Here is a 23,332-nt window from a genome sequence, read left to right as displayed (position 1 = left end):
GTGCATGTTGTCGGGGTTGGGGCGGCCACAGTGCATGTTGTCGGGGTTGGGGCGGCCACGGTGCATGTTGTCTTGTTTTCCATCTTTTCCCGCTTTTCCCCCTGGGGGTGCTGCATAGTATCAAGCAGGGTTTGGTAGATACCGGCCAGGGCCCAGCACAGTGTAGTGAGTTGTGTGTCTCTGGGATAGCCACAGCATTTTCCTTTCAAAAATTCTATCACTTCATGAGGGTTCTGCAGTTGTTCGGGAGTGAACTTCCAAGTCACTGGAGGTGAGAAGTTCTCTAGATACCTGCCCACATCCTCCCACACGCCGTGCCACCCATGAATATCCAGCTTTGGGACAGATCTCTGGGTGGTACTCTTAAAGAGCCTCTTTGTAGCCCTAGACAAGACCTGAAACATAGTCAGGAGGCATAGCACTAACAGCACACAGGCTTGCGCATCCCAAGGATATTCAAAATTCTCGAAAACTGTTGTAATTAGTTGGAAAGAGAAAAGGGAGGGGAACGGATGGGGGGAAGTATCCCCCCCTGACTTCCCCATGGGTTGGGTGTAATTACCAATAAAATCCGACAGAAGGTGCCCAAAGTCTGGAAATGATATCACTGCCTCATACAGATAACAGCTTAACCTCATGACCAGTGATGTAATCATTTCACAAGTCGACATTGCCCAGTACAGCAAAATGATAATCCCAATCACTCTCCCAGAGATGAGATACGCAACTACAGGCAATACATAAAGCATATAAGAACTTACAAAACGCCACCATGTAAACAGCTGAATCAACATTGTGACTAACATCTATTTATCTAGTATAAGAAATGCGTATGACAAATTTGTTTCAACACGCTCTGGCCAGATCTGTCGTTATCTCAACCCTTCGTGCCCCACGTTGGGCGCCAAAAAGGACTGTCGTGGTTTCAGCCCAGCCGGTAACAAAGGACCACGCGGCCGCTCGCTCACTCCTCCCGCCCCCCTCCGGTGGGATGGGGGGAAGACGGAGGAGAGGAAAAAAAAAAAAAACCCAAACCTGGAACCTCGAGGGTTGAGATAAAGGCAGTTTACTGGAACAACACAAAGAAATTGCAACAACAACAACGGTACTAATGAAAAAGTATACAAAAAGAGTGATGCACAGTGCAACTGCTCACCACCCGGGACCCGACGCTCTGCCACTTCCCCCACCGAAAAGAAGAGCCCACCCCCCGGCCCGCTCCCCCTTTATATACTGAGCATGATGTCACATGGTATGGAATAGCTCCTTGGCCAGTTCAGGTCAGCTGCCCCGGCTATGCCCCCCACCTCCCAGGTTCCTGTAAAAATTAACTCTATCCCAGCTGAACCCAGGACACCGACCCTACGAAAGTTAGGCTTTAACCAAACAGACATGCATGCTTGCCATGTGTTGTCAATGAGCAAAATGCAAGTAAAGGAAATGATACATAGGAGACCAGATTAGTTAGCCTAATGGTTGCTTTTGGCACTAAACTCTCAGAAACTATTAATTTGAATGGCTGTATCTTTGTATGTCCGTCTTGCATAGTACTGTTTGTGACAGAAATTAAATTTCCTATTTAATTATTCTTACATGCTATCTTAAATTACAATCTTGGGAGCATGCAACTCTTATTTCAGAGAGCTAGCAATTGAAGACAACCTCTATGTATAGTTTATTCAGGCAAATTTTATTGTGATTTTTTTCAGTAAAAATAGAGATACACAGGCAAAAAGATATGGTAATGTCTGCTAAAAGTAACAGCCCTCCTGCACTTCCTCTTCATATTTAAAAATAAGAATAGCCTTGATTTACTTGCAAATATGCCCATGTGACTGCTTTGTCCTGAGCTACTTTTGAACACCAAATCAGTTTTATTGTTAGTAATGAAATGTAACACACAGAAACCTGATGGTTATACAGCACACTGCAATTTTTATTTAAACTGCTCTGTTTCACCTGCCCAATTTATTAACTGCACACACCAAAATTTTAAGTAGGTAGAAGCATGAATCTGTGACGGTAAACAATGTCTCATTCTTTAGCTGTTCCCAGTAGGAAAAACATGGGTTGTCTTGGAACTGACGTGGTTGGAAGATACTTTTTCAGAGGAAAAACAAGAATTGAATGCGAAAGATAAAGCAGTATTTATTAAAGGTTTTTAACTTGTGCCACCACTGAAAGGCATTAAGTTTTTTACTCAGAATCATTTTTATTGCTTACAGAAAGAATAAGCGGCCTAGCTGACAGCAGAAGACAGGAGCCTAAGGCAGAAGAGGAGAAGCTTTCTAGTCAACTGAAAAACCCACAGGATTCGCTCAAGGCTGCTGCAGGTCCTAAGGAGATGCTGCCTGAGTCAGAGAAGGAGCTGACTCCATCTGAAGATGAAAAACATGTAGCTGGGCAAGATGCATTACAGCTGGCAGCAGAGCAGGCTGCTAGCGAGGAAGTCGAGAGGGAGCAGCTCCTAAATTATGATACTAAGCAGGATGACTCGCCCACTGGAAAGGCTGGTAGGTAGCATTTCCCATATTGTTAAGAACACTGAAAGAAATGAAAGTGTGGAATAGGGCACGATTTCTGCAACAGTGGTGGCAGCTGGCTAAACTTAGTATAAGGTTTCATAAAGCTTAGTGTGAGATGTAAAAGATTAGTCGGTCCCCAGCAGTCTTCTACAGTCCATGGGTAAAGACGGAGGGTTCTGTTTGTGCGACATGGAGCTACCAGGCTGGGTTGTTCTGCATCACCATAGCAGTCTTCCTGTCTCTCTCCCCATTGGTTGTACAAAGCATTTGGGGAAATTAGCCCTGAAGCTTTTTGGTATTGAGGCTCTATAAGAATATGATGCATTTGAAAAGGATGAGACGTTAACCATCCAAAGCATTGATAAGTAGAATGATACTAAATATTGATGTTTTGCAGATAGTCCTTTTACAGTGTCCATGCTAGCTATCCCTATTTCAAAATAAGCTAGCATAAATAAAACACGACCTAAGACTTAATGTATCTAAAGTTTATTATTGTGAATCTGCAAAATTGCAGATCAGATATTGCAAAGGTGCCAGTTTCTGGCATCTACCACATGTGACCCTGAACCATGTGTCTCCACAGCACCGAGCAGCAGAGTATTGATGTTGTGCCCAAATCTGACCAGAATCTAGACATCCCTCCATCTGTCTTGAGGAACTTGGTCTCAGGTGGACCCAGCAGCCCAGAGTAATCAAGAGGAAGCCTTATGGCAGTCAGAGCAGGAATTGATGCCCACAAAAAATGCTGTTTATGCTTTTCTAGTAAATGCATTCATAGAATCATGAGTAATGATGTTAACACTGTTGATAACTTGGCAGGGATAAATAATCTCATCTGCATTGCTAAAGTAGTATTTTTCCAACTGCTCCAAAAAGATGCTGGCCAGAGCAAGCTGTCCCCCCAAAAGATGTGAATACAAGTTACCTAAACTGCTTCCATTTCAATGGAAATAAATAGCAGAAAGATTAGGTAAAAAAAAATCATCCAACCATTAGCGCAAGAAAAAGCTCTGCCATGTAGCCAGTGAAAAGCCAGGGTTTTCAGCATTGGCTTCAGGTTTTACTCCTCCTTAGGCTGTCCTTTAATGTATTCTGAAATTGTTTAATGCTCTTCCTTTCTGTCTGTCTGAGCGCTGGCTGAATTTTATTACACTTTCCAAATGCCCAAAGATTCTGTCTCTCATCTAGTTCTTTAGATAAGATTTACAGCAAAAGCTGCTCTGAAATGTAACAGTTCAAAAGGAGAAATAATATGAAAACCTACACTAAACAGCAATTCATTCAGCAGCAAAGTAAATTCTGTGCAAGATTGCTACAATAACTGTTTCTTGTGCAGATGACCTTATGGTATAGCATAAAACTAATTAATTTTAACACTTCTGCAGACAAACAAGAACATGAAGCACTGAACCAGGACAGGGATGTTGCTTACAATTTAGATGAGAATGAAGCTGAATCAGAAATGGACAAGGAAGCAGCACTTGCAGGGATTGAAAATGGTAAAAAAGAAAAAAAAAATTAAGATGATATTTTGAATGGTATCCTGTAGCAGATATAGCTAGCTAATTTGTTTGTTCTTTGAGCTTTCCCTCATGTTGACAGTGTGACCTATTTTACATATAACATCACTGAAGCTATTGTTTAACATGTGGTGGGGAGGGACAGTATCTGTAGCTTTTACTATACTACACAGTACTTAACAGTCCTTTCAAAATTTCTCCTGCTGTGGTCTAGATTGTTTTCTAGATGAAGAACTGTCACTTCTGCCTCTTAAAGAGATTTCTGTACCTTTTTTCCTAATTAGTTCAAAACCCTGAAGATATGAAGAACCACTTATCTGTGCATGATGAACGACAGAGATTGTGAGCAAAGGAGGTTCATCATGCAACCTAGTCACCTCTTCATATAAATGCAGCAACGATGACAGCAAAGTGATCTGAGAATGTTTTGATTATCTTCTCAAGTCTTCAATAAGGGCCCAAATGAAGTAGTATTTTCTTGTGAAGTTTTAGTACTGTTTCAGTGGTGAAAAAAAATCATCTTAAATCTCTGAAGGCTTGTTTTAAAACACCTTGACCTCTGCAATGACTCTTTCCTTCCTACCAATTCCAGTATTGAAATTAGCTAGCAATAAGTGTCGTAACTTTGCAGTTAGCCAACTTGTACAGTCATACTGCAGTAACAATATTTGCAGATTGGTGTATATGAAAAAGAGTCCTCTGCCAAGGATGGCTCACTCCCCTGAGCAATGCAGTAGAGAAATCCCCAGCCTAGTTCTAAGAGGAGCTTAAGACAAGCTGACTTAACCTTGACAAAACATGGGAAGGATGAAAAATGGCCCATGGTGCCTATTCTGGCACCTTTTTACTGCAATGTAGATAGACTCAGAAAGCGTGATTGTAGTCCTCAGATATTACACAGTACGATATACTTTCCTGGGCCTTCTAAATGAAATTGCTAGCTTACACTGTTTGTAACCAGGCTGAAACACTATCCTGGTTGTCTTCTCAGTGTTTAGGGTAAAAAATAAAAAAAAAAAAAGATTCTGACAATAGTGTCTTCTCATTAAGAGATTAGTCAGGAAGATTTTTCTGAAAGCTTTGTTGGACTCCTGTTCACAAGTTCAGTACTATGGTATGGTTCAGTTACCACTAACTTGCACAAGTTTAAAGTGTAAGAATTCAAACTCCTGAACTTTTTGTAACAAAGCCATCTGAATAGCTGTGCTAGGACTGCCCTTTACTCCACCCAGCCACTATCTTCTGCTAAAAAGTAGAAAGGCAAATGCTTGCCTTGTAGAACAGCAATCATCTCAGCTGTTCAAAGTGACTAATCTGCTCTGCCAGACTTCTGAAGAAGGTAGACCTGACTGCATTTACCAGACATCTCAGTGGCTCCCACAGGTGAAGCTGTAGTTGTTGTGAAGTCCTAAGTTAATGCACAAGGTATAATGTTGTTAATGTTCTGTAGTCTTTGTCTTTTCTGTAACTTGTTGAATGTAAACTAGAAACTAGTTTACTTGTGATAACTTAGAAATACCCTCTGCTACCACTAAGGCACCCTTAACTGCAGTCCAGCCTGCATTGTGTCTAGTAAGATGTTTTGAAGATTGTGTCTGTTCTCAAGACCGACACCTGTGTCTGGAGCGATCTTTGCAAGTATGAACCAACCTCTGTTGAGGCAGCATGGGAGCAGACAGACATGACTAACTTCCCAACCAGCAATTCCATTTAAGAAAATACAAATTTGTCTTGGCTTTCTCTTAATGCACTTCATTTTGTAACTACTTCTGTGGTGTGTCATTCCTCAGTCTACTAGTTTACAGCTCCTGTACCTGAAGATGTCTAAATATGCAAGCGGAAGGTTGGTTCTTTTGTGTATGAGAAGAGTGTTAGTTATCAGAGTGAAAGGGAGAGCTCAAGTTAAATGGTGCCTCTTAAGCCTAAATACATAAACAGTTAATTGATAGACTTGCCATGTATGACTTGAATTCTTCTAAGAAAAGCACTAACTTCCATTACTGAATTCTTGGTTACTCATTTTTTTTCACCACTTAAGTCAGACTTAACTGGTCTGGGCTAATACAGTCAATATAGCAGGGAAAACAAATGCCTGTAAGCAGGAGAGAAAAGGAAGTATGTGCATCTCTTCTAACTGACAAGTATTGGGCAACTTGGGCTATTAAGGTGGGGTGTTTTTTTTGCAAATAATGGCATATTTTAAGATCAAAATGCTTACCCATATTCTTAGTAAAAGGGGCATTTTCTTAGGACTTAATCTGTAAAGAATTATATAGCTGAGATGAAGTTAATCAGGAGTTTAAGTGATTGTTAAAGAGCATATATTCTAACAGTATAAAATGTACAGTGAAACACTGTATTCAAGTTGAATGAGTGGCTTTAACTTGATACTGGTAAAATCCCAAACAAACAAACAAAATCCATAAGGTAATTAATATATTGCCATAGAATTCTTTTAAAAATGAATTGTTTTGGCTGTATTTCTGTACACTGCCCAAACCTGACTGGGCTTCTTGCTAATCAGCTAGATGTTGTCCTCTCCATAAACAAGACTACCTTTGTACAAAGGGCACTTGTTACACCTCTGACAGTAGTGGGTCTGAAAACCTGCATAAGAGCAATGTTCAAAACAATGAAGGAATGCAGTCTTACTCTCAACAGCTTCAAGTGCTACAGGAATGTAACTAGGGTTGTAGATTTCTAGTAGACAAGGGGCCTGTATGTCTACTATATAAAATTAGAATTTTAAAATTAAAGGACTTTTAGTTGAACAAAACAAGAGATTAATTTGGAACTGTGGTTTACATAGTGTTGTCTATCACTAAAATTTTTAGTTGTGCAAGACAGGGAAAGCTTCTTTGCTGTAATCATCTTGGAGTTAAATTAACACTTGTCATTGATGTTTTTTTAAAAGCTAAGCCTGATCATATTTTAAAATAAAAATAATCTTCTCTACTCTGTATTCACCTTATTCTCTATACTTCATCCACTTTTAATATTCATGAAAATGGGAAAGATGATAATTCCTGTTTTCTTAGTTCTATAAGTGACGCGGAACTTGGTTTCTTTTTTACTTGCTGCTTCCTTTGGAGAAATACCAAAGGCTGTCCTTGAGCTGCTGTCATGTAGTTCAAGATTTTTAAGACAGGAAAGATTTTTGTGATTACAAGGCGGCAGATGAATTCTCAGTGCCTTACACTAGAACCAGTTTGCCATGTTCACAACTACTTTTTAGTTTCCAGGATTTTCATTCCTTTGGCAACAATATAGAAGCATTCAAGTGTATTAGTCATGATGATAAGCAAACATATAAAATGGTATGCAACCTCCTTAGCAAAGAAATCAGGAGAAGAATGTATTCAGGGCAGTAATTCTGCTTCTTTCAAGAAGCTGCAAATTGCTGGCAGACAAATGGGTGTTCCACTTCAAAGTTCCTTCCCTGTTTTCCAGCTCTAGCTCAGCAGCGCTGCTGTTTAGGTGATGGAGTTGAAGTGGTATTATTCCACAGTACAACTATATGTTAGGAGAAACACAACTGTCTTGCATGGTCAAGAAAGAGTTAGAAGCTTATCGCTATGGAGGAAGCCATTTTGCACCAAAATGAAGAATTGTCCTGTCCAACACAGGCAAACCTGGAGGATTTGCTTTTATGGCCCAGGTTAAGACTTGGCAGTATGGTTTATCAAAGAGCAAGTCAGCTTTTCAAATGTTTTTTGTTTTTTCGATCTTGTAGCAGAAGGTTGCTCAACACATCAGCTAACCTATTATTTCACATCTGGAAGCACAAGAGGAAGACCTGTTCCAGGAAGAAAAAGGTAGGTTTGGAGCTCCTCCTGCCTGGGATTTCTACCTGCATCAACCATTAAAGAAGGCAGTAGAACCCAGCAGCAGCATTGCAGTCAAAACAAGAGAATAAAAGTCATGCAAGAGTTGACTCAGCAATGGAACAAATTAACAATCCCTCCTTTGCAATGGCAAAGTAACAACAGGATTGAAATAAAGTTGCAGAGTGGTTAACATACACCCCTAGTATCTTGTGTTCCTGTGTTGCTAGTGCCTATTACAGTATTAGCTGTGCAGATTCTCCAGTACCATGAAGAATAAAGACAAAGAAAGAAACTGCAACTAGAAATAACTTCATTTCTCACTGTCTTCAAGGACTTCTACATTTAAGACAAAATACCTCCTAGACAATTGACTTCAGTAAAACAAATATTGCTGAATGCAGTGCAGTAGGAGCTAAATGACTAGTTTTCATCTGTTCTTAATTTCTATAAAGATTGTTTTAGCTTGCAGGACTGGGGAAGAAAAGAACCCAGTCTTTCTACTTGCAAAGTGAGCAAATTTGATGCAATTTAGGTAAAAATATGGAAACTTGCAGTCTTTCAAAGTGGCTTTGTCCAAAGCATAATTTCAGTAGCTCAGCTGTGCCTATCAGACACAAAGCTCTACTGCATTGTTCAGTCCCAAATGTTACTAAATCCCTAAACCACCATTTTCTGTCAGAGCTCATTTATAAAAATGATTTATGATTAAATCTTTAATAAAATCAACTAAGGTACAACATTCTTCAACAATACAGTTGATTAAAATCAGCTTCACCCATAAAGCTTTATACAAACCACTTTAAAACAGCAGTTGTCATTCAGATTATGTAAAGAAGGCAGACTATATATTCCACGTAACAGTACTTTTATCCTAGAGATCCCTCTCAGTCTGGGTACAGCACTAGATAATCCATCCTACAACTGGTATCTGATACACAGATTATGCTTCAGGTATCCTAACAATAATCTGTCTTTCAAACAAGCTTCACAACTGGAAAATATTTATGAGGGGAGAAGTCAAATTCTGGAGGGACCTAGAAAGAAAAGATTTAAAACATTACACAGCAGTACTACTGAATTTAATTCAAAATGAGGGATACCCTGCAGAGAGAAGAAAAACTTTTAAACAGCAAAAGATTGAAAAAAGAATAATCCTAGCTCTTTAAATTCGTATCTGAAAAATATTCCAACCCAGTTCTGGATATGCCAATCATTCTTCAGTAGTGATGGGCACAGAGCTGTAGGGTGCTGGTGTGCCTCTTCAGTGTGCTCCTTCATTCTTCTGTGCCTAGCCTCTGGCAGGAAGTCTGAAGGCCCTCTCCTCCCTCTGAGCCACGTGGCAGCCGCTAATCCTGACAGCCAGCACGCTCCCAACTGTTCACACAAGCTACTGATACACTGCTACCAATTACTTCTTGCTCTTGAAGAATACCCATATTTGTACATGTCATCCCACATGCACTTCCCAATTTTTTTTCCAAAACATGTAGAAACGAGAGTTTTCCATATTTAAGTAACTACAATGAACTATTTCCAAGGGAAAAATGGATTAAGTTACTTTCCCAGTTCTTTTAAACGTTAGTGTAACTATGGCCTGAATCTGCTCATTCAGCTGCAAGAGATCTGTGGTAGCACTGTGTGTAAGACTACATTTCACATCCAATTCAATGGGCATCTTCTTACCTTAGAGTCCTTTTTGTGGCCTCCTGCCAGCAGCTTCATGACCACAATATTGGGTTTAGCAACTTTTAGAATTCGATTGACCTAAACACAAAACAGCAAGAAGTTTTCAAGTGAAAGCATATAACCTCAAAATTATTTCAAAGATAATACTCAAATTCTCGACACACAAAACAGCAGTCCTCTTACAGTATCAATTGAACAGAGATCAAGGTCTTTTGGATTTGCTTTGAAGTGTAACAGCTGGATTAATGAAATTTAATGAAGGGGGCATTTATTTTAATCGTCACTTTTTTTATTCAGCAGACCATAGAAACCACTGCTCTCCATGCTTATGTTCAAAAATTGTTCAACTATGGCAAGTTCAGAAGCACTCATCCAAATAAAGGTTTAGACAGACTCTAGGCATCTACCCTCCACACTGTGACACGATGAGAAGGGGAAACTCAAGTACCAAACTGGTGGCTTTTTCTATGGAAGTGCTCTGGGCACACTCAACCTACCTCTAACTACCTCAGTTAGCCTCAATCAGATAGCTCATGCGTGAATACCACCAGGATCCAGAGAACAGGCAGGGATTCCTAAATTCTCAAGAGAACCTAATCCCGTAACTGTTCTTAACCTGCTCAGATGCAACAGAATAAGCATCCTCCTTCCCCCAAAATACAGTCACAGACACTTAGTTTTTAGGCTATGGACAAAGAGGGAGAAATTCCTACCTGTGTTTACAGCCCAGTGCTGAGAAAACTGCTCCAGGAAACAAGTACCAGACTCAATCCTCTTTTCAGCCTGATGACATTCAAACCTATTTTTCCCACCTTTCAGGAGTACATGTGAATTACCAGATTCCAGGTAAGTGAGGCAGGCATGCATCACCTTGTTAAAACTGATATGCTTTTAGAACAGGGCCAGAAGGCAACATGCAAGAAGGAACTAAACTTCTATCTAGCATCTAAGATAGTCATCAGGGAGAGGCTTTGGAACAGCAAGCACAACCCTGATTAATGTTATCTAACATATTGAAACAGACCACTGAGTAAGGTGCCACCACCCTCCTCTGATTAAGGAGTGGACAAAGTACTCAGCTTTGCTCAGCATTTTGACAAAGTACACTTTGGATCTCAAGCAGATCCAGCTGAAAACAAATACTTATTCTATTATGAGCAAATACTCCTTTTTCCAGTGTTTCAGTCTTACCTCATAGTCTGGATTAGGAATATTCTCAAGAATCATTTTAGCTTGCTGGAAGTGTTTGCTAGCTGCCATGTAGAGATCAGATGACTGAGGAGGTGGGCTGTACTTATTTAAATCAGACATTTCCTAGCGTGTTACAGAAATATAAAAATATACATTAAAATCAGTTGCCAACAAATTGTATATTTTTATCACCTTAAATGAAAACAAATTAGTATATTAAAGAAAAAAGTTATGTTGACTAAATAATATTTTATGAATATATACTGAAGATGAAAACATCTATTTAAAATGGCAAACACCAAGCAGCAATACAATGCTTAACAATTATTTTAGAGTGCTGCAGAACGTGATGAACTTCTCATACTCTTTAGAAAACAATCCCTCTCCTGAATAACTTAGCATTCATTTGCTTTAATAGAGCCATGCAGCAGGGTGTGAAAATACAGGAAAAATAGGAGAGAAAAAAGTATGTGATATTGTTTACTCAAATCAAGTTTACAGCAAGTGAGATACTGACACTGTTCAAAACTTCATTTTACATAATTTTGATACTTCCAATTTTATTTTTTTTGTTCCCTTTAGGGATAAAAATCTTCAATTGACAAGGAAGAAGCCATGATAGCCTTAATTTCCACTACAACTGTTCACAACACTAAAGTAGTAAGAGTGGGTGGCATACAAAATAGTACAGTTTGAGTTCAGACAGACCTTTAGAATCTTGAAGTCTGGCCACCAAAAATCTAAGTTCAACAAGAAATGCCCAAACTTCTGCACCTGAGGCAGAATAACCCCACAAATCAGTAGAGGCTAATAGCCAGCTGGATAAGTAGCAGGGTTACTGTGAATACCAAGTTGAATACAAGCCAGGAAGGTGCTCTTAGTACAAATAAGACAAGCCTCATACGGGACTACACAAGCAGGAGTATGGCCAGCAGATCAAGTAAGGTTATCATCCTACACTCAATATTTGTGCTGTAACATCTTAAATATTGTGTCCAGTGTTGGATCCACAGAGTTCAAGAAAGATGCGGAGATGTGGACATGGCTGGGGGCCTAGAGCACGTGACCCACAAGGAGAGGTCAATGGACCTGGACTTCTTCAGTCAGACAAGAAGCATGCTAATGAGTAACCTTAATAGCAGCCTACAACTACCTGAAAGGCAGTTACAAAGTTGTCAGAAGACAAATACTCCTTGTTAATGGCAGACAATATAACATGAGGGGAGAGACCACAAACTGTGGCTTGGGTAGTTCAGACCTGACATTAGGAAAGAAGGTGAATAGTGTAGCCCTCAGGCAGGTTATCCAAAGACTAACGGACCAGAAAAAGTAGTTGGATCATGTGAACCAATCTCCACCCTTTTGATTTTTTCAGGCTTGGCTAGACAAAGACACAGCTGATGTGATCTATAATGGATCTATAATGATCTACAACTTCAAGAAGACTGGACAAGACAAGCCCCTGCTGGTCCCTTCCAACCAACACTTCTGTGATTTAACACTCAAAATTACTTTTGTTTCATTTTCCTGTTTGCTTGCTGCAGTGGTATGTAAACCACAGACAAAAAGTCTGTCAATAGACTCTCAAGAGATTTTATTTTCATACAAACCAACACAAGTATCTCAAACGGCCACATCAGACCTATTTTTAAACACCTAAGGGTCTAATTTTATTAAGAAGCCAAAGCAATATATTTTCCTTGCACACAACTAAAGCTAGAACTCCTTGCCATTTTGACTCATGCTTCAGTATTAACTTTGAGATTTCAAAGGCTCTTCTTACAATGACAACAATGTCTAAAGCAGGTGAGCAAATTACCTTTATAAAAGCACGTGACACCATGTTTTAAGATTACTCACTTTAAACTGCAAGTAGTGCACTGGGGGTGGTGTGATAACACTGTTGAATGGAGCAAACCTGTGCTCATATCGAACTTGTTCGCTATCCAGTTCAAACTTAGGTTTTCTTACTTTGCCATCCATGTCAAATGCGATCATTGTCTAAAAAGGAAAGGATAAATATAGTGAAAAGTGTTAGCTTTATGTCATATTTTGCTGTGAGCAAGATGAAAGTTATGATTTAGCTATAACAGGGAGGATAGAAAAATAGTAGAGAATTTACCATATCACTTTATAAACTTGAACTTAATTTCCAGGCACACTAAAAACAAAGACGGCATGCAATGTATGCTTGATTCCTATTATAAAAAAATGGAGCCATTGTTCAGCAAGCACAAATAAATTACCTTGTACATCCCAGCACACATATTTTGGTATGCTTGACTCATGGTGATCTCTCTGCTGAGAGGGCGAACTGCAAATTTCACATAAAAATATTTTTTTTACTCAACATATGTACACATTTTAATTCCAGATCAAAACAGTTCTTTCAAGTTTTCAGAAAGTGACACAATTCTCTTATATTTTAAAATAACGGAAGAAAACTGAAGCACAAAAAGCATGGTCATGCATTTCTGCTCACCTGGCTCCTGATTACACAAAGTATCTCAAGACATAGTTAACAGTCACATGAACACCATGCTGCCATCAATGAAATAAACTGGTCCAGACAGTCAATGGTATTAGCATGTCACTATACAACACTAAACAATAGCCTAGAATTTAAAGCTTGTAGTTGAGAGGCCTGTTTGCTTAGTTAATGGATTTTTTTTAAACTTTTAAGACTAAAAGGTTAAAGTATTTTTATCCTAGTGAACAAGATTTTTGTCCTGCTAATACTCCTTTAAGCTGCCCTCTAGCTTCCAGTGTTTAACTAGTGCCAAATTATCCCACACTTGGCAACTTTTTAAAAAGTAAAAAATACAGTAGTAATTTTCTGAATTTCTAGACACAAGGGAATTTAGTTCACATGACCTTGATCTAATTGCTTGTTCCCATTGAAAAGAAGACAAAGATAAACACAGCAAAAAGAAGGAATAGCAAAGAACAAAAGTGAGCTTCTGCATGGTGTTTATTTGCAACGTTAATACTAAGATAACTCCAACATACTACAATCTTAGTAGCCACTTAGGCATGGCAAATATGTATCAGATGCTCTTTAGACACCAGTTTTGGATGCCTTTTTGGTAGGAGGCTTACAGTTCTGACCACAGTGCCAGACCTCTCATATAGGAAGGGAAATTCTCATTTTCTCTCATGCATATACACCAGAGAAAGCAAGAGTTTCTAAAGGGGCTTTTGCACAACAGTACTATCACTGAATTGAAATGGCCCAACTCAGCATTGTAAAGTTAAGAAACATGCTTGAACACCTTCTGAAGCCAAAGAAAAATTGCACAAGTACACTGAAAGTTTAGTCTTTGACTCCACCTACAGTCACAAAACCCAAAATTCTGCAGGAATTATAGACTGTAGAAAAGTAGTATTTTTCATATTTTTAATTACATCTCACAGGATCCAACACATAACGCAACTGGTGAAGCTGTGAATATAAATGAGTTTGGGTTTTTTTATAAAGACCTGTTTAAAATTAAGTAAATAAATAAATGGGAAATTCTTATACAGCAACTGACTTTTTAAAAAAGTTCAGGATGTTTTTCCTGCCCACATCAGTGTTGACTCTATAAATTTTGAATTTTAATTCTACATGGCTGCATGAAGGAGAAAAAAAAAAGTCTGAGTTACACTCTACACCTAGATACCTTTTTTCTTTTTCTTTGTCTTCTTACTACTACGGCCTTTCTGTTGTTCCTCCATTATTCTTTCCTCCGCCATTTGAGAGCTGTCAGCGCGGCTCAGTGTTGACATCAACCAGGCATAGAGGAACTCTGATAGGTACCTACAGTAAAAACAGTATGTAGCTGTTACATACTGCAGTGCAAAATGTATTCGTAATGCACACACCCTCACTGAATGCCAAGTTGTCTACTCAAAGAACTAATAGTAAAGGACAACTTTTAGGGCAATTAAAACTCTTTGTTTTGCATGGCTGAAATCAACAGATTAGTCTGTGCTGGTTTGTTTAAAAAGACTCTACAGATTCAACCATAGACAGCTCAAGGAATGCAAATTTCTTATACGTTTACTAAGCGAAGTCTAACCTTCTTATTATTTCAAAACCCATATAAGATCAAATTTTTCTAGAATTTTTCCCCCAGCAAATGAAGCATTTTTTAAAAAGATACCTTTTCTAATTTTTTTAGGAATTACTGTTTTGAGAAATAAGGTTATTACTGATTTTTTTCAAGCATTAAAAAGCCAAGCCCACAGGAACATGAGATCCACAGGCAATTTTTTAAGATTTAAAAGAATTTAAGAAATCTTTAAGAGTGATTTCTTAGTAAGTGGAAGTGGGTCCAATAAATCTCTTGACTGACCTCAAATCAAAAGGAAGAGGGGATAAAAGAGAATAGAAATTACAGATCTAGAGCACATGAAGAAGAAATAATACTTCGTAAGAAGTCATAATTCAGAAGGAAAAGTACTGAGAAAAAATTATGAATTTCATTTGCACATTTCCCCTCTAGAAATTTCCTCTTTTTTTTTGTTCTTCACTTAAAGTAAGGAGATAAAGCAGTTGACATACCAGTTCCAATTAAGAGTGATTTTATTAAAATGGTGAGGGGAAATACAGGTGGGTAAAAAATACTGTCTTACAGAAAACTAGGTATTACTTATTGAGGTATTACTTAAAGAATACTGCCACCTTCAGGTAACTATCTGGAGTATTAATTTTTCTCAATGCTTAATCCACTAACAGCATAGAAATATAATGAGATGCATTGGAAGTTCAAGTTGTTTGAACTGGTCTAATCTCTCAGAAAGAAGGCTTACAGCTTACCTAATAAGAATTTATCGGTAGCTTTACAGAAGAAAAAACATCACCAAAACCCAAAACACCTAAGCACAAAAGCACTTTAACATAGGAAGGTTCAACATCAAATTTTTAATGCTGAATCAAAAATGAACCATCTAAAATCATTTACCTTTTGGAGCAAGCCATCAGTTATGAAAAATAATTAATGTGAATGGAAGTAGAAAAATAAAAAGTGTTTTGACTCCATATAGTGCAATCATTTTCACTAAGCCGATGTCTCTTCAAATATGCTCACAGAATAAGATGTTATTTTTACCTAGTCAACTTTCAGATGACCATCACAACTTGAAACTTTGCAGATCTTTTTAAAAATACTAGAGATCAACAAGACAGAAAAGAATAAAGGAAATTGCTTTCCTCTTGCATTCTCTTGTCTGCCAAAATTGGCATATTTTCCATTCATTATCATTAGAAGACACTGTTTTAAAAAGCTAGAGACTGAATTACTATTTCAGGAAAAAAAAAAAGTACACTATTCAGTAAGTCTAGAAAAGAGACCAACAGATTTTTTTTCCTCCACTTGTGATTTTATGAATAGGTAAACTAGATACCGTGTTGAGCATGCTTGAGATTAAAAAATCATAGTTGAAGTCCCTCCTTTAAATATTTGCAATTATAGCTCTGTGGGAGCTGTCAGTAACACATCCTCTTACCAATATATGTAGTAATATTCATGCATACTGTAAAGTTCCAATTCAAAGCCACTCAGAAGATACTGTATCATAATACGAAGGTTATGATATAGGACCCAGGTGCCCAAGCAAGCCAGATGTTGCCTTTGTGGTTCCTGCTTCAGTAACATACTATGAAGTGCTGCATCTACTTTCTCTGCCTATTGAAAAACAGAGCAAAGTAACAGGGGAGGAAGAACATTTGACTGAAATGGCATCCAACTTCTGCCAGAAATAAAATCTTAACAGAATTGGGTCAGTAAAGTCATACTGCAGATTAAAAGACAGAAATATGTTTTTACAGATTTTGGCACCTCTGTAGTCTAAAATTGTCAGAAAACTGGAAACTTACTCACATAACTCCAAGTAAATTCTGCTGCACAGAGGAAAAAAAATATTCTATACAGTAACACAGCAAGAACATTACATTTTTTTAAATTCAAAATTTTAAGAAGTGTTTATATATACATTTTTAGCAGTTACGTAAGCACTGAAACTCAGAACCAATTACAAGCTGTTACACATTTTACTATATTGGCAATAATTACTTTTTCTTTTTTTTTTTAAAAAACCTAGCTGCATTGAAAAGTTAAATTTATGAGCTTAACATGCAAGAAACACACTGTGGCCCACCAGAGGAACTAAAATATTGCTGAGACCAATTCAGTGTTAAAAAGTAATTGTATGAAAGACATGAAGTCTCCCCCAGTTGGAATATTATCAGTAGTCCTGAACAAATCAATCCATATAATCTGTTACAAAGTGAAAAATCAGCTGCAGTACTACAACAAAGTCTCAACAAAACCATCCTGAGAGAAGCTGGAGCACACAAAATCTCCCCCTCAAGTCCAAGTTCCTCGACTGCTCTCCTTAGCCCACATCTTGGAAAATATTACTTCATGCCTCTCACTGCTGAAGATACACATTTCCAGGAAGTGAAAATATACCTTGACCTATCATCTTTCACTCCCCATTCTTGAGAAATGTTCAAAATCAGTTGAAGCACATATTTTTAAGAGTTATTATTTAATTCACGAGTATTTTTTAAAACCTTTATAAAATTTTGCTGTTTACATGTTACATAGCTATAAGACCAAATTGTCAAAGGTGTCCTGTAAACATGGCTCATCTATCTCTCCCTGGTTGCACGTTGCAGACTGACAGTTACAAGCAGGATAGAGGCTACAAGCAGTGGAATTACCATTAAATTCTAGATATCACAGCATGTTTTCCTGAAGTCTACTTATTGGACAAAGTTAATCTTAAAAAAATGTAGTAACTTTTTGTTCAACAGATGTAACAGAAAGTCTTTGGATATATCCCACAGGCTTTCTGGGCTGCATTTTAGGAATCCTTGTCCTAAAGATTTTAGGACAAACAGAAAGGTTGCTTCATTCATCTAGAATCTAATACCACATGCTCAACTCTGGTAGGAATATACCTGGAAAGAAAAGTTTGCTGGTCTGCTGCCTAGGACATTACCTCATCCTGGAGGGTGGCAAATTCCTCAAGAATGTGACCTAGTTTATCTCTCTGACGAGCTCTATTGTGTCCATGGATTTGAATCAGACTACAGAATGGCTGAAAGAAACAAAGTGTAGTTTTAAATTTTCAATGTAACTTTGAAACCACAGGAGAAGTACTATGATGTCTAGGCACCCATTTTATACATCTATATCAGGAGGTGGTTCCTTAAGGCTCCCTACGGAGTGCAAGCTAGCAGGCAAGCAAGCTCTCTGGACTGATGCAAGAGCCCTTTTCTCTGTAGACAAGTCAACATGAGATTGAGCGAGCATCCTTTAGGAATCTGATCAGAACAGAATGCTTGGGCCAAGAGAGATATTTCTTATGCCTAAATCCATGTGCCCAGGTGGCCAAGGTGGCCAATAGCATCCTGGCTTATATCAGAAAAAGTGTGGCCAGCAGGACTAGGGAAGTGATTGTCCCCCTGTACTCAGCACTGGTGAGGCCGCACCTCAAGTACCGTGTTCAGTTTTGGGCCCCTCACTGCAGGAAAGACATTGAGGTGCTGAAGTGTGTCCAAAGAAGGGCAACAAAGCTGGTGCAGGATCTAGAACCAGTCTTATGAGGAGCGGCTGAGGGAACTGGGGTTGTTTAGTCTGGAGAAAAGGAGGCTGAGGGGAGACCTTATCGCTCTCTACAACTGCCTGAAAGGAGGCTGTAGCGAGGTGAGTGCTGGTCTCTTCTCCCAAGTAACAAGTGACAGGACAAAAGGAAACGGCCTCAAGTTGTGCCAGGAGAGGTTTAGACCGGATGTTAGGAAAACTTTCTTCACTGAAAGGGTTGTCAGGCATTGGAACAGGCTGCCAGGGAAGCGGTCACCATCCCTGAAGGTATTTAAAAGATGTGTAGATGTGGCTCTTAGGAACATGGTTTAGTGGTGGGCTTAGCAGTGCTAGGTTAATGGTTGGACTCGATGATCTTCAGGTCTTTTCCAACCAAAATGATTCTATTATTTTCTTAGATTTTCATTGTGCTGCATTCAAAACCTGAATCTTTTAAAACAATTTTTAACATTTTTAAGCTGGAGAGAATGTAAAATTAATTTTGTTTATAGTGCTATGCATTTGTTTGGTGACATGAAACTACCCTATAAAGGGGTAGTAGGTGCAGATTTCTAATGAAGTGTTTGTGAAAAATATGGAAGCATAATACAGGAAACAAACAGCAGTAATTCTACTGGCTTTTTAAAAAGTGTTTACCATTTTAAGATGGCCAACTTCTGCAATTTTGCTTTCACGTTAGGTGTCTAAAAAAACCTGGTCTCATTTTCAAACATTAGCAAATCTTGAAAGAGCTCATATACACATAAACATGCTGTAATTGGAATGAACACTTACCCGAACGCAATGTGTCACAAAGGAATCAATGTAGTCCTTCGCCTGGTGATTATTATAAAGACAACACCTAAAAGGCAAATATCCACCTACATACATGCTTATAAACATGACCAGTCTATGTAGCACAAAATTAAAAAAAAAAACAACCAACCCGAAAGCAGCAACAGCAACTGACTCCTTCATACATAAGCACTAATAAGTACAAAATGTGTATGTTCTTTACATGTCTGTCCTTGCTTTTGTAAGCAGAAATATTTTTTCATCAGACATGTAACCACATGCAAGTAAACTCGAGATCCACTTACTTTGGAGAAAGTACTGGAGGACTGACAAAAGACCTTAAAGCATCTTTTACCATGTCTTGCATGAGGTGAGTGCCAAACACCTTCTTGTTATCTACCAGAAAAGTTGTCTGAAAGTGAAAATGTCGTTTTAGAAACATGTTTTAAGTTGAAAGTAATGCATTGGAAATTACTAATTGAAAGGTCTTACAGTACCTGTATTATATTAGAAACTTGTAAGACTGCTTTAAGAATTAAAATGGTTCAGCTAGGTACAAGGTTACAGTCTCAGAAACAGTGGCATATTGAGATCTGTCACTTCTGTGGTATTCCCATGACACAAAATACAGTTCTATTACTTTCATAAGACAATGCATGCAAAATGATTTTATTTCTTGGACTTTAAAGACGATTAATCAGACAGATGTTTCTGAAGATTAACATAAAATAGGTTATATGGTTTCCCTGAGCTCTGTCCCTTTCTTACATGGTTCTTCAGCAGCTGGAGAAAAAGCTCTGCTGTCAGGCACTCAGAGACTGCACAAATGCATGTAGTGGAAAGTCAGAATACACACGCTATGAAAACATTTTACTTGCCAATAGTTATATTTGATCAGCTTTATACATGGTTTAATTGGGATCAAATATAAGGGAGTTCTGATGTCCAGGGACACCCTATTCAAATCAAAATGTCCTATAAGGAAGTATATTTTACTCTTGAGTTGAGGAATATATAATACACATTCAAGGTAAGTGAAGCAGTGAGAAGAAAAGTAGTAGCCTGTTCTGCCCTAACCATCAGTTTTACTGTTCTAGCAATAGAGGCAGTCTATACATGAAATTCAGTCCAAACAGGGAAGATGAATGAAAACACCAGCCCCAAACAGAGACAGCATACAGAGAACAGCATAAAAATGCATCTACAGGCCCAGCTTTATGGCAGAGAAAAAATTTTAGCACTTTCTGTTTTAATTAGCATGTACTAACATGATCTAAACAACAGTATTTAAAAATGTTTTAAAAAATTAGGTCAGAACATAAGCCTCCATATACCTAATACTTAAGTATCTCCAGAAAATATTTTACCACTTATATATTATTAAATGATATGCAAATACTTTAAATATTTGCAACAAGAAGATGAATCCATATTTTTAATGAATGCAAATACTTTAAATATTTGCAACAAGAAGATGAATCCATATTTTTAATGAATGCAAATACTTTAAATATTTGCAACAAGAAGATGAATCCATATTTTTAATGAACGCAGAAGTATTTTATTCAAAGACATAGATTAGGACTTGCCTGTAACAGGGATCTTGAAAGAACACACGGTGATTGCTCACTAAACTCACAGAAAAAATCCTAATTTACATTTAGGAAAAAAAAAAGACAATTCAGGTTAACATGCCAATTTTTTATATATACACATACACATATTTACAATTTTATACACAAACATGCATTTGCATTTTTATATAAACATATACATAAAATTGTGTAAATACACCTATATTTTGTACACACAAACACACATACATACACATAGCATGGCTTATACAACTTGTAAGAAAGTAAGCATGAATCATTTGAACAAAACAGAACATGAAGCTAAAATCTATTTTTTCTGCAATTACTTGTTATTTAACAGAATAAAATGTTTCTGAATTTTCTTCTTCAGATACAACAATTAAAAGGATAACAGTATAGAAAAAAGGTACTGTGAAACTGCTAAGATCACAACATAACTGAAGCAGGTATGTAACAAAACTGCAATGTTTAACTGGTACCAGGTGCTTCATGCAAACACTGCTTTTATTCATTTAACAGGAAATAGGAAGACAAAAGATTTTTGCTTGATCTTTGAACTGATGTAACTGTGGCTCTTTTCTCAATGAATGCATGTACTGTAAAAAATATTTAAAGCATTTAAGTGTCTTCTAATAAATGTAGGCAGTAACTGAGAATAACATCACTTATTCACGAAAGAATATAAGCAGGTGCTTAACTTTATGCCTATTCAGGGAATTACACGCTTAAACAAACATGTATTAAGTGCCCTCTTTTGTTATAGGCACATATGCAGAATACTGCTTAATGAATTTGGAAAAGTCAGGAATATAGCAAGGATTTATGTTCTGCTACTGCAGATCCAGCTCTTCAACCAAAGAAAGAGTTACAAGGAAATTAACTTGCTTGGGCTCTGCCACTAACATATATAATTATTTAAGAAATTATAGGAAAAATGGGAAGTTTGGCAGGAGGAAAGGTCTTTGTCAAAAAAAGAAAAATATTAAGTATCAGGAAAGACAGCAAACTTTGAAACTGTACACAACAATGAGAAACACCAAAAGATTTATACATACAGCTCAGTTTTTTCTCCAGTGAGCAACAGCATGCCTATATGGAATGATTTTTTGCAAGTTACATTTTAAGATCTTATTTTTGGCTATAAATAAGAAATATTCATGCTTACCAGTATACAGTGCAAATTAGTTAAGTTGACTACTTCACATACAGTTTTTATTCGGTCTATTAGTTTGGAAAAATAATTGACCATTTCTTCCCTTTTAATTATTTTTGCATATCGAGGGAAAGTTGGTGGCAGCAATCTCTGATTAACAAGGGGCTCAAAGCCCATCATAATAGGATGATCTAATGAAGGAGGAGTGGGGAGAAAAAGAAAGAGAGAGAAAATCTGCATATAAGCTGTTGTTTCAGAACTCACTTCAAATTTGAAAGTATAATACAAATTATTCAACTGGCCATAATGAACTTTTTAACTGACAGTTAACTTCCAGAGACACTAACTACCCAGCTGAGGCAATGAGTACTATTTAAAAAACCCCAACCCTCAACAGCTCAGCATATACCTGTACGGTGAGGTGGTGTTCCCTATTTTAAAATGGCATATACACTGATTTGAAGTACAATACACTAACTGAAAGTTCATATTATCTCTGGCTTTGAAGTGACAGTATTGCTTTCAGGAGAACCATCATTTAGTGAAATAAAATTAAGATCAAACAATGCAAATCTGTAACAGCTTGTATTACAAGTATTATTAGTTCAAAGTAAACAGTGATTTTTTTTAAATACACATAGATATTAAAGTTTATCAAGACAGCATATTTAAGAAAGGGGAAAAATGGCAAAATCTGATACATACCTCCTTTAGTGGTATCATTCTGTGCCTGGATACCATGATGTAATGAATTGTGGATGGCAGAAAGCAAGTCAGCTGCCTGAGTCATTAGTTTCTGAGCTTCTGCAACAGCACTCGTCTGAAAGGCAGGTAACAGTTATTCACATTACGAACCAACATATTTTGACTACAGTATTAATGCTAGTATCAGAAGAATGTTCGTACAGATTTTTGTGCAATAAAGTGTTCTTTATATTTTACGTATCTATGCCTACGTTTAATACTGTATTTTTTGCTATATAACATAAGCCTTAACAATAGTTACAGCTTCAAGTCTAGTATACGCTACATGCAAGTCCTCTACTTTTGACTGGCCGGGGCGGGGGGAGGTACAAAAAACCCCACAAAACTCTTCTGCCAAATGAGGAAGAACTCCAAAGAGGAAAAAAAATCTCCTATCATTAGAAAATGCAGAATTCTTAAGAATATAGACAAAATACAACCTACCAACCTTAATGAAATCACTGTACACATCAGAACATTAAAAAATACCAGAGGTCCATTAGAAATCTTGATTCATGATCTGCTGACATGCTGGATTTTGTGATATCCTGTGAATCCAAATCTGTTAGCAAACTGGGTACTATTTAAAATAGCTCTCTCTAAAACCTAAAATCTTGTTTTAAAAATACTGGACTAACAATCCCTGATGGAACTTCAAATATTTAAAATCTCAAGTCAAATTGAAACTTGACTTCTTTCAGAAAAAAAGATGTTTAAAA

The 23,332-nt window shown here is 37.5% G+C and overlaps 2 protein-coding genes across 6 annotated transcripts in view; one reads left to right on the top strand and one right to left on the bottom strand.

Moving 5' to 3' along the window:
• The window catches only part of GOLM1 (golgi membrane protein 1), a 42,050-nt gene extending 35,047 nt beyond the window's left edge, over positions 1-7,003 (top strand). For all 3 annotated transcript variants that reach the window (XM_069775887.1, XM_069775889.1, XM_069775888.1), the window contains exons 8-10: positions 2,226-2,513; positions 3,914-4,027; positions 4,333-7,003. In XM_069775887.1, the coding sequence (XP_069631988.1) occupies positions 2,226-2,513; positions 3,914-4,027; positions 4,333-4,394 (464 nt within the window). In that variant the 3' untranslated portion in view covers positions 4,395-7,003. The remainder of the gene's footprint in view (positions 1-2,225; positions 2,514-3,913; positions 4,028-4,332) is intronic.
• The window catches only part of NAA35 (N-alpha-acetyltransferase 35, NatC auxiliary subunit), a 33,046-nt gene continuing 11,383 nt past the window's right edge, over positions 1,670-23,332 (bottom strand). For all 3 annotated transcript variants that reach the window (XM_069775884.1, XM_069775886.1, XM_069775885.1), the window contains 13 exons: positions 22,575-22,689; positions 21,882-22,060; positions 20,711-20,770; positions 19,427-19,533; positions 19,122-19,188; positions 17,743-17,841; positions 16,243-16,421; positions 14,415-14,551; positions 12,999-13,066; positions 12,613-12,753; positions 10,753-10,875; positions 9,559-9,639; positions 1,670-8,909 (listed from right to left, as the gene is read on the bottom strand). In XM_069775884.1, coding sequence (XP_069631985.1) covers positions 8,850-8,909; positions 9,559-9,639; positions 10,753-10,875; positions 12,613-12,753; positions 12,999-13,066; positions 14,415-14,551; positions 16,243-16,421; positions 17,743-17,841; positions 19,122-19,188; positions 19,427-19,533; positions 20,711-20,770; positions 21,882-22,060; positions 22,575-22,689 — 1,416 coding nt within the window. In that variant the 3' untranslated portion in view covers positions 1,670-8,849. The remainder of the gene's footprint in view (positions 8,910-9,558; positions 9,640-10,752; positions 10,876-12,612; positions 12,754-12,998; positions 13,067-14,414; positions 14,552-16,242; positions 16,422-17,742; positions 17,842-19,121; positions 19,189-19,426; positions 19,534-20,710; positions 20,771-21,881; positions 22,061-22,574; positions 22,690-23,332) is intronic.

This window comes from Haliaeetus albicilla, chromosome Z (genome assembly GCF_947461875.1).
Source record: "Haliaeetus albicilla chromosome Z, bHalAlb1.1, whole genome shotgun sequence".
Taxonomy (NCBI): Eukaryota; Metazoa; Chordata; class Aves; order Accipitriformes; family Accipitridae; genus Haliaeetus; species Haliaeetus albicilla.
Note: the sequence above shows the minus strand (reverse complement) of the source record. Positions and strands in the feature narration are given on the sequence as shown.